The sequence below is a fragment of the Nothoprocta perdicaria genome, unplaced genomic scaffold, assembly GCF_003342845.1.
Source record: "Nothoprocta perdicaria isolate Ctin4 unplaced genomic scaffold, notPer1 scaffold_29, whole genome shotgun sequence".
Classification (NCBI taxonomy): Eukaryota; Metazoa; Chordata; class Aves; order Tinamiformes; family Tinamidae; genus Nothoprocta; species Nothoprocta perdicaria.
The window spans coordinates 3,997,213-4,012,103 of record NW_020455521.1 but is presented as its reverse complement, the minus strand read 5'-3'; the positions used below and the strand labels follow the sequence as shown (position 1 = coordinate 4,012,103).

Here is a 14,891-nt window from a genome sequence, read left to right as displayed (position 1 = left end):
CCCGCTCTCCACTGCCAGTGACTCTGGTTACAGGACCAGTAAGGCACACATGTTGCCCATTGCTTCCAGGTGCATTTTTTATTCAAGTTCCCCTGAAATCAGTGGAACTCTAGTGGTGTTGGATCTGAATCTAGTATTTTCAAACTTTTTGAAATTAAATGAACCTGAAAGTTTGCTAAATGGAAGATGCTGGAAATCAGTCTACATCCRGCTGCTTTGGGCTTGAAACAAGTGTTTCTGGGTTCAATGCAAGCTGCCCTGACTTGTTACTAACTTCTTTTGGATATGCCACCGGTGACAACATTTTAGAAACTCTTTTAAACTCCAGATTTGAAACTTTTCAACCAAATGTGTGGATATATAAASAAACAACTGCAGTTTAACTCAGATGGTCACCAGTGAGTGGACATAATTTCACTCCAGTCGATTCTTAAGTGCAGTTCTTGGTATAACAACTGCAGTTATTTGATGATCCRTCTCCAGGTGAGGAGCAACTTCTTTACTGTTAGGGTGACAGAGCAGTGGAACAGGCTGCCCAGGGAGGTTGTGGAGTCTCCTACTCTGGAGGTCTTCCAAATCCACCTGGATGCCACCCTGTGCCACATGCTGTAGGTGTGCCTGCTTGAGCAGGAAGGTTGGACTAGATGATCTGTAGAGGTCCCTTCCAACCTTAAATATTCTGTGATATTCTGTGATCCCTCATAATTTGCAGCTCACTTTCCATTTTCTAAAATTCCTGACACTTTCTGCACTGCAGTTTACATGTAGTTAGAGCTCAACTGCCTGCAATGATATTAAAAATTCTAGGTTCCAAACATGTGTTAAGCATAAGATTCTTTTCACATGGTTAAGGTGACAAGGACAAGGCTGCCAGCTTTAAACATACAGTGCTGCAAACTTCCATTTTGAATTTAATATTCTAGAAATCAGAGTTTTCTAATTATGATGAGTTTTTCAACAGAATATTTGAATACCACAGAGACATTTCAGTCCTTTAACATGACATCTGCATTTTCAGGCATATGGCTTGCCATCTAATGCTTCATCAGGTACAAGACTTGTTTCGGTCAGTCAAACACTTATAATAGTAACAGAAGCTTTGATTTTTCTTAAAATTTCTTGCAACTACTACATTTAAAGGCTTTGGTATTTTCAACGTTGCTCAAGTACACCGCAAGTGTTAAGAAATAAAAACATTTCATAACTCCAGCTTACTCTGATGCACATCTGTATTCTTTACAGATGCTCTTCTATTATGTTTTATTCATTTTGGAAGAAAAACATTTGAGATTTTATGAGGAATAGCCCTATCAGCAAGTGTGAGTTTAAACCAGGTGTTATCTTCTCAGTTTTCCTTTCCAGAAAGCCCCCTTCCTTTGTCTACACATCTTTATCTGTTTCAGCTTTTTCAAAATATCACACAAAAGGTTTACACAATTTGATGTTGCAACATCTTAGTTTTTCCAACCAGACCATCAGCAGTGAACTAAGCCACATTTTGCCATAGCGATCTGTTTTTGTTGTGCCAACAACACAAGAGCAAGAAGCTGCAAAGCCATTTCCCTTGCAGAGTAGACCAAAATCTAGGTATAATCCTCCCACAAGAGCATACTCAATCAGAGAGCCACAACCGCCTCCTATGCCAATTAGCACTTTTACAGGATCTTAGGGAACACTAGCAAATTGGCACTGTAAAGATTCTCCCAAATTCTTCCAGACTAGTTTTCAAGGAGAGCTGTAGTCAGTACGAATGAGAAGCTATGGAAGAGGAGACTATCTCAGCAGCCTGCTTTCTTGCACCCCTACATATGTCTGTCAGCTTTTTAACTGATCTTAGCTCAACGAGCTGTAAAAGCCATAATAATATTTTTGTAAGGGTAGCACATCTTTGACATATAGCTCTCTCCAAGACAGGTTTTGCACATGTTTGTGTTAGCAGCGAGGAAGAAGATGAAACATAATTCTCCAGAAAGCTACATGTCAAAGCAAGTGACATACAACAAAGATTTGATGGCAATCAGATATAAATGATATTAGGAAGCAGCAGTAAAACAGACTTAGAAAAATGGATTCATTTTTATTACAGCTGTTTTTATCTAAAATTATTTTATGAATAATTCCTGTCTTCAACTAAAGATAAACCATTGGCCAAACATGGAAGCATGCAGGTAATTAGTTTTAGAATCATTTTAAAATAGAAGTCTTTTTATTTTTTTTTTTAATTTCTAAGCAATTGAAAAATTCCCTAAAAATATGAATTCTTTTCTTTTTGAATAGTAATCTGCTTGAATGTCAATTTAATGATTACTACTGGTAGATGGAATTTTGATATCCATTTGGTACTGATTTACACCAGTGTTTTCAAGGCGGCCAAAAAGCAAATCCAGAAGGCAGGCAGCCAAAATTCCAGAACAGACAACTGTCTTTTATTTTATAGCTTATGCATTTTGAGCTTAATATGATTTTCCACTAGCAAGTTCTGTACCTTCTCCAAAGTGCTAAAACTGGTGTGCAGAATTGCAAAGTAACATAGCCTCTTCGAGGCAAGCTAATGTTAAACTCACGGCAAATTAGAGAAATTATACTGTTTACTTAGGGGAAAAAATGGTAAGGTTAAAAGAACTACACATGATTCATTGCAGACACTTTTTTCACTAGTCACTTTTTTAAGCTCAACTATGAACAGAAAAATGTCAGCTCAGTGGTGTTTCCTGTCTGATACAGAATGAGCAGATACGTAGAAAGATAAAGAAAACATTACTGTAAGACTTCAGAGAAGAAAAAGTATCATGTAGTAGTTATCTCCTGTGCTTGATAAATAGGATGTAAATTGTACTTAATCCTTTCAGAAAGGCCTCAAAAGCAAACTACATTTCAAGCAGAAAAGAAGATACGAATTGGAACAGGATTTGCTCACTTTTCAGGCAGAAGAACAAAAAATGTCCAGACTTACAAAACACAGGAGCATATTGAGGGCCTTATCTTGCACTGAATGCTTTGATGATTCCTAATGCTAATACTATTCCAGTTGCAACAGCACTATTAGTGAAGAAAAAGCTATTCATCCATTAGTCTAGACTCTACAAGACATGAGGCCCCAGCTACATATTAATCGATATAAAAGACCAAACAGCTTTGCTGTGTATTTTTCCACTGATCATCTATTGCAAAGATGAACCCTATTGTAATAGCATGGATATGTTTATTTTTCCTCTTCATAGCAATAGCTTTCACTTTACCGTGACTCCCTGAAACTAAACTTGTATTAGCTAAGTTGACTATACATAAAAACGTAATCATAAACACACACTTGCACCATAAACACCCCCTGAAGCTGTAGCTGTTGAAGCTGTAACACAACAAAAGACCATCTCTCAATCTGTTAGAAATTATTTTATGTAGCACTAAAGTCAAAATCAAATCATCTATAAATATCAAAATCTAACAGATGAAAAATTCTGTGGATAACTTTTAGCCTTTTGTAATAGAAAAATGTATACAAAATTAAATTTTAAAATACTGTTATATTATTTGAGCTATACCAATATATATGTTGATATGAAAATATCACATTACCATGCCTTTTTATGTATGTGTTTCCAAAATTAACATTGGCCAGTCAGTTGCAAAAATAATTATAGCATTGAGGGAACCATAACAAGTTATTGAAAGTTAATGAATCAGCCTTCAATTTTTTTACAACAATGTATGCAGCCCGTATCAACAAAAAACATAATAATACACTCTACCTTCTCCAGAAACACATCCAAAGATGTTTATCTCCCAGCCCTCAGGTGGCTGATCTAGTGATCCACATGTAAATAAGGGCCATGGGCCTTTAAAATGATACCCATGTTTTAATATGAACTGGCAATAGCACATCTCTTTTCTCTTCCTGACACAGGTTTTTAGCTCATTATAACACTTATCTCCCTGTCTCCTTCCTCAGTAACATTCGCTGACCCCTATGAACTCTTAAGCTATGTCTGCTTTTTGGACCACATAGGAGTATAAAGAGTATGTGCCAGGATAAAAGAAGCACTCCTGCACAGCAGTATGGATTTTGCTGCATGTTGGTACAGTGCAGACACAGCCTTAAAACCAGAATCCTCCAAGGACAGGTAACGAGTCCTCAGGCTGTGCCCAATAAGGATCTGCCATCGCACACATGGTATCAATCCCACAAGGTCAGTCACTCTAACAGCACTATGTGCAGTTTCTTTACCTGCTATGACCTGTACAACGCATACCTCTATATGTGTCTGACCTGTAACCGATTCCCAGGCACCCATTAGACTCTTCCCTACATCCCGCTTTTAATATATGTGATGCAAAAGAACCATCAAGAAATTTCAACTATATACTGAAGAGAAATCAGATTTATTGTAGAGGAATTTTACATGTATTTTATTGATTCAATACACATATACAGCAATATGTGTATGTATCTCAATATACATACATACACAAAATGCAATGTGTATGCTATATATGTGTGTGTATACATATATATATATAAGAAAAATAAAAAAGGCCAGATTATCTGGTCTTGCAGAGAGCTGGCCAGCATAGGACCAAAGAATGATATGGAGGCATACAAACCCTTCAGAACTGTAACCCTGTCATACTCTGCAGCTGTCTGGGGACCAGACCTGCTGCTATAACATGACAGAAATATAATGGGTGTCTATTATAGATGTAATAATAAAAAGGAAGGTTGCTTTTATCTTACTATTGGTTATTCTGTTTTCCAAAGGATTCCGTAAGTGATCAGTTATCATTCAAACACCATGACTCTCAGGCATAACATTTGAAGATGAAAAAAAATGCATAGAATCTTTCAAGTTGGCTTCTACAACATGAAGATATCTAATAAAGCCCACTGGAGAGCCACTGCAGGCGGTGCAACTGTATCAGGCCCACCAGGTCAATAGGATGGAGGTGTTGAAGTCGGGGGGAAGTCTGTGCAGCTATAGCTAGATATCTCTCCTTTATTCTTGACCATCCTCAACCTTGTCATATTTACACATCCCCCTAATACACTCTTTCAATACAAACACAGAAAGTCAGAACCCATCAGCATGCAAATGAAGATTTTTCCACAGCAAAGAGTTATTCCCATTAAACTGATATTGACATAGTTTATGAAAACAAACAAGCAGAACAAAAAACAGTAAAATCTGTCAAGTTGGTTATCAAGCATCTAGCTTGATACAATGGAAACTGCAGTTGTGGGGAGCTGAAAAAGGACAGGACTCATGGACTTACAGTGCATTCTGTAAAGAAGATAAGGAGTTAGAAAGTTTGTGGCTATGTTACCTAGGTACCTTTTCAACTCACAAAAGAGGACTATTAATGATACAGCTCTGACAGGCTTGTTTTACGTGTTAAAGAATAGCAAAATGCATTTTGAGTCATATGTTTTTCCCCAAACTATCAACAGTTAATATCTAGACATGCATTTCTTTCTCTGTTGAAAGTTCATGGCTTGGACCAATGAGACATGTTTCTATTTTTCTCCCATCAGACATTACTGGAGAAGCGGCAGGTGTTGGCACAGTAAGTAAAGAGAAAGAAGGAGAAAAACTGGGAGTCATGGTTGGTGGAGGGCATCCAGGATCATGAGTCAGGGGAGAATGGGCATATTTTGTAAATGCTTGTCCTGAGCTTATATTTGGCATCCGTGGTGGCACAGTCCTTATGCCAGGTTGAGCTACTGATGTTATCAAGGGAGGAGGGAAATTAGATTTCTTTTCTTCAAGGAAGCTATGAATGTGTACATTTTCATCCTTCAGCTCTGCAATATCGCTGAACACTGAAGCAAGAGGTTGAAATCTGGGTTCCCAGCTGAAAAAATAATCCAAATTACAATTCCCTCTGAGATSTGCATCACAGGTGACGAGAGCTGCTGAATCACATTGGCAGTCCTGCATATTTGAGGTCAAGACATATTCTTCTGTGAAGTYTGTCATTATGTCTTTCTCTTTTGTTTGAATTTTCTTAAGTGTTTGAGATAACATTCTGTTAAGTGCATAGTTCGTGTCGCAGACTTCTTCTCCACCTTCGTCTTTAAGGGCCTGCATGCTCTCCAAGCTTTGACTGGTAGCCACAACATCAGTTTCTCCAGACTGACAGGATAGTTGACCGGATTCTCTGGGAATTCCTGAATCCGGCATCTGTGAGCCTCGCTCACTTAAAGGTGAGCCATTTCTCYTTCTGCAAGGGTGTTCATTGATCCTTTTGATTTCCTCATCTTCTGCTGTTTCTCCTGCAGCTGAACCACGGCCACTAGCATCTGAATGCCTGCAGGGGCTACCAACATCCTCCCGCTCTCCGAGTCCGACTATGCTCAGCCACTCTGCTATGGTACCCATGGGCAGCATACTGCTCTCAGTACTCTGGATTTTCTGGCAGTCCTTAGGGACTTTATCTTCGCTAGCCAAACTTAAATCAGCAGCTGATGAGGATGCTGCTTCTTTTCCCACACAAGAGTTTGTMGTGTCTTTTCGCTTATATCTGAGAATGAGTGCAATAACACTGATGGCAAGCAATAGGAATACTACAACGGAGACCAAAATGCTAACAATAAGGCTGTATGCAGACTCTATGGCATAATTTTCAGGAGCATTAGAAACATTTACCAAAACAGTGCACACAGTGAACTTCGAGTCAATTTTTGGACTATGAGCTTTTACTAACATCTCCAGGGTGTCTTCTTTCCTTTTGCTGCCATTTTTCTTTCTCTGAACAGTTTGAGTCAAATAAATATTACCACTGGTTTGATTTACAGAAAAGAATGGAGAAGATTTCAGCAAGGAATAACAAACAACTCCATCCAGCCCACCATCCTTATCTGATGCTGTCACTTTGCCAAGTAACTGACCTGCTTCATTTTTCTCAGGGAGATTAAAGAAATACTGATCTTGAGTAAAAACTGGGTCAAATTCATCTCTCCCCTCGATATTTATCTGAACTGTAATTGTAGCCAATAAGTCACCTTTGTCTTTTGCTTGGATTATGAGACAGTACCTATTCTGACTTTCATAGTCAAACATTTGCTTTGTATGAACATCTCCTGTCAAAGGGTCAATGAAAAACATGTCATGGTCTCTAGGAGCATCGCGATGAGCCAGACATGAAGACTGGATGGAATAGGTGATGTGTCCATAGGAGCCTTTATCAAAATCCAGTGCCTTAACAGTGCACACAAAAGAAAAGGTAGGCAGATTTTCACYGACAATGCAGTTCAGGCTGGGAAACAAAAATAGTGGGGCATAATCATTGTCATCTAGGACACTAACAAGAACAACAGAAAAAGCCACATTTTTAACATCAGCTCCTCCATCTGTGGCTTGGATAATCAAAGTGAACTTCACAGTATCTTCATAATCCAGAGTTTTCACCAAATCCACTGATCCTGTTTTCCCATCCAAGYGAAAATAACCTTTGTCATTTCCAGAGCTGATAGTGTAAGTGATCTCTGCATTAGCCCCCACATCACAGTCATTTGCTGAAACTTCAGTGATATGGCTACCTATAGCAAGACTTTCTTTGACGTGAATATGATACTCCAGGCTGCTAAATAGAGGTGGATTATCATTAACATCCAGTACAGTTATTAGTACAGTAGCAGTTGAATTTAAGGAAGGTGTTCCATGATCAGATGCAAGGAGGACCAAATAGTGGGAAGAAGCAGTTTCCCTGTCAAGGGTATTGCTCAAAACAAGATTGCCAACAGGTCTATAAGAAGATTCTAACTCCATGAGACTTGTTTCCACAGAGAATAGATTATCAGCATTGCCATCAATAATAGAGTATTCAATATGTGTATTTTCATGTGTCCAGTCACAGTCAATGGCTGAAAATGTGAGGATTCTTTCTCCAACTGACGCATCCTCACTCACACTGAGGTTATATACCGCCCTTGTGAACTTTGGGGCATGGTCATTTACATCTTCTATTTGTATCTCTACAGATGTAACTGCACTTAAAGCAGGATTTCCACTGTCCTTAGCTTCTATAAGGAGTCGAAAAGTAGAATTCTTTCCCAGGTGTATTACAGGTTTAGTAGTGAATATTGAACCTGAAAATAAAATAGAGTTAATTTAAAAAAAAAAAAAAAAAAAACACCACACACTCACCAAGGCAAATAAATGTGATTCCATGAGCTGAATCTAATTGGTCATATTTGAAAATGATTAAAATACAATGGTTGCATATATACAAAAGTAACTTTCTGAAACCATAGTTAATTCTGTAAAGCCAAGGGCCTACCCACAACAGTACAATACCCATAATGTACTGCACAAATACACACGCTATATTTAGACTAGCAAAAATCTCTCTTCTTAATAGATTAAACACATAACTACAGAAAATAAAAAGCAAAATAAAACTAAGGCACGTTACTGGAGGCTGCTATTCTCTGAAAGTTCATTACTCACTGCTATTCTCCTGTCTTGCTATCCAGTAAATCATTATAGACACGTTTGCTACTTAAGCAGGTTTGCCTGTAAGTCAGGTAAATAGGTTTCATCCAACTTGCTTATCTAAACACGTTTCGAATCATTCACTTCTGCCTAAGTGTTGTAGTGTACATTCTTGCAGGGATAATGGTGTATGACAATTTTCTGATAATAGGTAAAAACAGTCACCAAAAAAAGATAAAGACAACTTGGTCAACACAAACTGGTAAAACCAACATTTTTAATTGGGTGAAAGAAACATCTGTATATTCTATATTTGCAGTTACTAACATCCAAAAATATTGTATTCAAAAATTCCTCTCACATTAGTACTTGGGAACAGCAAATAAGTGACATGAACTTGCTCAAACTGAGTAGCTGCACATTTCTGCAATATCTGAGAAAGGCATAACCAAAAAAATCATATGTATACAAACATAATACACACACACACACCCAGACACACATAGCTTTCAACCTCCCAGAATACCACAACAATCGGCCAGGATATTTAATAGTGAAGAAATTCATAGATTTAAAGAAAATCGTGTACTTTGGCATATTCTCAACTTAAAAAACTTTTAAATTCCACTTGGGATTACTGGATAGTCCAAATCTTAAAACACACAGCCCAAGCTGTAGAGAAGGTCCATCACGATAGCTTCAGCTTGTACTGAAAAATAATAAGTACGAACTTAAATTTCATGAAATCTAATGCATGAGCTGAAATTTCACAAAAAAAAAAAAAGCAAAACTTATAGAAACATTTTTATTGACAGAGGAGTAGCATCTCTAGGATGTTGTGACTAGCTTTATACACAGTTCAGAGATAAAGTGAGAACTTTGGTCTGATGCTATCAGTTCTTCAGGTGTAGCAGCCTACTTAGCCATAATGTAGGATGCGTTTATGTCCAAAGATTCCCAGACTCAGGTAATCAGTGGCAATAGGTTAGGAGGCAGAATACAAACCTTCAATTTGCACTGTGTGAGCTGAAATAGTAATCCATGTTAACAGACTCACCATTCTCGGGATCAACAGAAAATCCCTCAGAGGAAGAAAGCATTTTGTAGGAAATCATTCCATTAGGCTCCGAATCCCTATCCACAGCAGAGACTGCCAGAATAGAGGCATCCACCGAAGTGAGCTCTGGCAAGCTCACCTAAAATACAGAGCACAATGAGAGTTTTGATAAGGCTTGATRGAAAATTACAGTCTTAATAAAGTTTGATAAAAGTTTTTGAACAGAACAAACTTTTTCTTTGATTTGATTAGGGAAAAAAAATACAGTTCCCACGTTTAGAAAAAGTTTCACTTACCTATTTTCTTCAGAAGAGAAACCTATGCACATCTAAGATATTGAAAGAAATGTGTACAATAGGGCTAAAATTTAGAGTGAGCTTTAAACAATATTAAAAACCATCTACTTCAATTTTCTTTATTAAAACAAGTTAAATGAATCTCTGAACGTCTCATTAATAATTTAATAATAGAAGGAATATTTAACAGCGTATTAGCATTACTCCATGCTTCCAGAAAATATTGATTTACATGGAATACACTTTGCAGATCCATTCTGGAGTACGTTAGTGAGTCTTAAAAAATAGATACATACCCTGAAAAGCCCAGCACCAGAGTACTTAATATTCATTGGATTGTTGTACTGTTGCATTTAGCTTTTCAGAATGTTTCCTTTTTTCTTTACGTAATCTAGTATATCAAGAATGTCCTTTCCCTTCTTCAGAGCTTCCATTATTTGAAGTCCAGATAAAGTATTTCTGGGACCAAAATTGTCTCCCTCCTTATAAATTAAATTTCAAATGTTGATGACACCGCAGCTACCTTTGTCATAACTTCAAGTGTTAGTTTATACCATTTTATTACAAAGATTAATGTATTAATATATTATATAATTTATCCATATAAAGGAAAAATATTAATAAATAGTGAAAGGATACCAACAAGGTAAAAAATACAGGGCTGTGAACAGGGAATGTTACATATCATTGAGTGAAAAACAAGTTGTGTATCTTATTGTCCAATCAACACGTGAAAAGTCAGGATTGCAGAGCCAAAAGCTCAGCTGGTTTACATTAGCATAGTCAACAGAGCTATGCTGATTTACATCAGTTAATAATCCTGCCTCCAAGGTCTGCTTCAATCCACACAAAAAATTCTTAATACTTGCATGAACAAATGCTTGCCTAAACTATTCTCCAAAATCAGACATATGTGAGGGCTGAGAAAAAATTCAAGTCAAGTCACTTGATACATCAATGCACAACACTTTTGCATTTAAAGTGCATTTTTAATGCACTTTAATAGAAATTACACTTAAAAGTCTATGCAGATGATTCACACAATTCCTGCCAACTCTGGCACCTGAAGTTTTCACAGGTGCACACAGCCTGTCCCACAGTTATCTATAATATAACTGTGTCTATCTAACTACACTCCTGCTCCTGCACATGCTCAGAGGTAGCAACTTCCCTACTAGGCAAAATGTTTTGACTTGACTAAATCTGTGTGGGGTTTATAATCAAAGCATTGCTAATTGAATTTGAATTTATTGGGTTTTCTGCTACCTYTTGTCCCTACACTGGGCAGAGAAAAAGCCCATACTGTCCCCCATATGGTCCTTTCAGGCCTTTTCCTCTCCAGGCTAATCAACCCATGCTCTAAGCTCTCTTGGGCATCAGCCTTGGCACAAGCCCCACAGTCTGGCCCMCATGAACAGGTCCTGAGGGAACAATTCTTTGAAAAACCTCACCCTTGTTCCCTCTGCAGCCCCTCTTCAATCATAAGTCTAGGCTTAGTCTGTCTTCCAACACCTATCCTGGCCCTAGGTCCCTACATGTACTGAGCCTTAGAAAAATCCCGCAGGGTAAATCTCTTTTGGCASCCTACCTCTATTCCTAGGAGCCTCACATGACACATGTGCCAATCCCAGTAAGTCATTTTAGTGGTCTTTAGTCACTGAAAAATGGTTGCAAAAACATTTTTGCACAACTTGACCTTTACAACAATCTGGCAGTTAAAACTTTTGTCCAGAAATGCCAGAGCTGAAATTTGTGAGCTTCTCAATCTGGTAGGAGATGTTGGATATATCAATGTTCATATCTTCCCTCACCTCCTACAAGACTCCTGCAGTTATACGACAAGCTGACATGCTACAAAGAATTTCCATCTCACTGGAGATGAACACATTTTTAAGGCATCCATGTAAACTCTCCTTCCTGCTATTTATCACCATATACAGAAAGACGTCAGGTATATTTGTAGCCCATTTGCCACACTCCTACCTGATATGAATTCTGTGTAAACACCGGTGGGTTATCATTGACATCCAAAACCAGGACAGTGACCTCTGCTTCTGTTTGATGTACAGAATCCGAAACTATGATTCCCAACTTATACACAGTAGTCTCCTCAAAATCCAGTGGTTCCACCACGGTGATTACACCAGTATATTGATCAATAGCAAACTTTGTTCCAGGACCATTACCCTCAATAAAACCAAACTGAAGTGCTGGCCTTGAGTCCAGGTCTGTTGCTGACACCTGAGTCACCATAAAACCTGGCAGGACATCTGAAATGATAATTTTCAAAATAAGTCTTAGTGAAAAATGTTATTTGAAGATTTTATCAATTTTGTAAATGCTAAATTTTAGATATACATAATTTGTGTTAACTACTTTTTGGTGTATTTTGGGTTCATTTAGAATAAAATCAAGAGCTAGACATGCTATGAAATCTGTAGAGAATTTATTCATATACACCTGTTTCATCCCAATTCTGAATGCATTTCTAAAGCCTCTCAAAATGAGGAAAAGGCCACCAGAAATGACTCATTCAGCCAGGCACAACAATCTTAAAGATAACAAGTGTACTCCACTGAGATGGGGAAATTGGATACAGACAGCTTTTATAACATGCCAAATTGGCAGAACCAGACATCTCAACCTGACTTATTAGTGATCATATAACAACAGCTAGAGCTAGCAGAAACAAAACCAATTTTCACTGGGATGTTGGAGGTTTGAAGCCTGAAACACATTGTGCTATACAGCCATGTCCTAAAGCAAATGTACTTAGGCTGAAACCTAAGGAASCAGTCATTAATATCAGAGCTGTTCTGCATCTGTTGTTCCCATTCAATCTCTTGCCACTACTAAATTAACAAAAAGCTAAAAAATCTGTTCTCTGGAGAACCTAGAGCTGAAGAGATTACAGATGTATTTCTGTGGAGTTCACTCTTTTCTTTCTGAACAGTTTATGTTTTTTTTCTGAACTGATCCTGTTCAGAACATGTATACATGTCTAAAGATTAGGAACGCCTTTGAGAACAAAAACAGATCATGATTTTCTTCTGYATTTCAAAACTAATACAATCAATTATGCTTTGTGCTATAACCTCTTGATTCCATGAGTTCGCCAAAGCAGTACTGCGGTCTGACAAATCTAGTCCTGTAACACTTAACTGCACAATTATACTTACTTTCGGGAATTTCCACTTTGTCGAGAGGTTGAACAATCGGAATGTTGTCATTGACATCCACCACTTGTATCCTCACAACACTCGTAGAAGAAAATCTGAGATTTCCTTTGTCAGCAGCTTGTACAACCAACCTACAATTAGAAGGAAGCTGTAATTGCCACCAGCTGTCAGAAATCACAAAACTATTCATCAAACATATAAACAGGGGAAAAAAATATGTTAATCTCTTTTTCTTCATGTTGCTCTTCYGAAAGTTGTATCCTTACTTCTATAGGGATGACTGGCAGGGATTTTATTCTTTTACTTTTAATCTTGCTGGAAGAACATCCAGGAGGTTCCGTAGCAAAAACATACTGTATTCTTAAGTATTCATGTCATCCAATTTCATATCAAGTGGAGTTGTTTAAATGAACTAGCAAGTTCTTTTGGTTTTTTTTTCCAAATAGAGAAATCTCTCCATAAGGCAATTCAGAGTAGGAACTGAATTAAGTACTGAACTGCTCTTTGAAGGAACCTCTCTTCCTTTCTTTATTGATTTTGAAGGGACATTAGGAAGATGAGATTAGATTGAAAACTTCCAAAATAACAATTTCAGCAAGAATACAGAAATCAAATCTAGCTCAGTAAGTCTTTTAGAAAAGGAAATGATTAAAAAAAGTCAGACTACGTGAAGGTATGTACAATTTAAGACCTTTATCTGCATTAAATGTTTTGAAAACTATGAACTGTTTACATGCCACATAATATTCTTGGATCTTTCCTGCACGCAGACCTTTTGAGTACTTTGTTTCTCGCTTTTTCTTCCAAGTCATAGTTTCTGCTCTAAGTGTCAAGCAGATATTACTTTTTCCATATTCACATGACAATATGGAATACCAAAGCTGTAATTCCAGCTGTGGATTCTTCTGCCATTCGTGAACCACAGACGCTCTGCTCTGGGTGCCCCTGTGGTTTCTGACATCCACAGAACACATAACTTGAATTACAGAGTAGTATTCCATTGGTGACCATGTAAAATTCCATACAGAAAGAGTATTTTGTCTAGAATGAATATTGGTAAGGTACATATGGAAATATTTTACTAAAAATAATCACTTTCTAAGGTTTCATGAAAAAAACCACTCATCTCAGCCAAGGCATTAGAATTAAGGTTCTGTCAACACTTTTATTATAACCCCTATTATAAAGGGCTTAGAACTTCTGGGGATGAAAACGTTCAATTTAGATAAAATAAACAACTCCCTTCAAATTTGCAAGGACTAATAGCATCATTTTGAAATTAATCATAAAAAATCTAAGTTTCTTTTTTTTGTCTCTCTTCACCTAACATAGTAGTATGCAGATTTACTAATAAAGTACTACTAAAAAAAAAGGGATATGAGACTTCAGATTCCTCTAACAAATTGTTAATTTAAAATGATAAAAGTCCAAAATAAATACTGAATCGAATCAAGTCCCCAGTTAAAGCAGATGCATGAAGATGTTCAGTGCTTCATTAACAACAAACATCTATTCTTTGAAGTATTTATTCCAAGATTGCTTTAAAAYACCATTTACAAATCAAATATGTTAAGCTATTTAAATGACTAAAAGTTAGTTTTTGATTCAATGAAATGATGACATATAAACTTTAAATGAAGTCCTCTTGATATTAAGCTAAAATAGTTCCTCTAGGATCCTATTATCAAATTACACTGATTTTTTTTTTAAAAAAAATCATATTCTGTTGGTCCTCTTGATGTGTTTTTTGAAATGTTATTCTGGCTTATAAGGATACTGATTGGATGATTAAAATTTTGTGGCCCCAGAGGGTAGGAAAACTTGCAAACGCTTTAACTGATGCCACAAACATATGGAAAAAATCATAATTTCTACTGACACATATACAGCAATTTGCTTTTTGTAGAAATTGCATTATTCAGAAAGTTTA

At 37.1% G+C, this 14,891-nt stretch overlaps 1 protein-coding gene across 1 annotated transcript in view; it reads right to left on the bottom strand.

Annotated features, from left to right (window-relative positions):
• Window positions 1–4,488: 4,488 nt before the first annotated feature.
• The window catches only part of DCHS2 (dachsous cadherin-related 2), a 94,448-nt gene continuing 84,045 nt past the window's right edge, over window positions 4,489–14,891 (bottom strand). The window contains exons 20-23 of the mRNA XM_026041628.1: window positions 12,962–13,092; window positions 11,766–12,052; window positions 9,487–9,625; window positions 4,489–8,083 (exon numbers count right to left, since the gene is read on the bottom strand). Of these exons, the coding sequence (XP_025897413.1) occupies window positions 5,451–8,083; window positions 9,487–9,625; window positions 11,766–12,052; window positions 12,962–13,092 (3,190 nt within the window). The 3' untranslated portion in view covers window positions 4,489–5,450. The remainder of the gene's footprint in view (window positions 8,084–9,486; window positions 9,626–11,765; window positions 12,053–12,961; window positions 13,093–14,891) is intronic.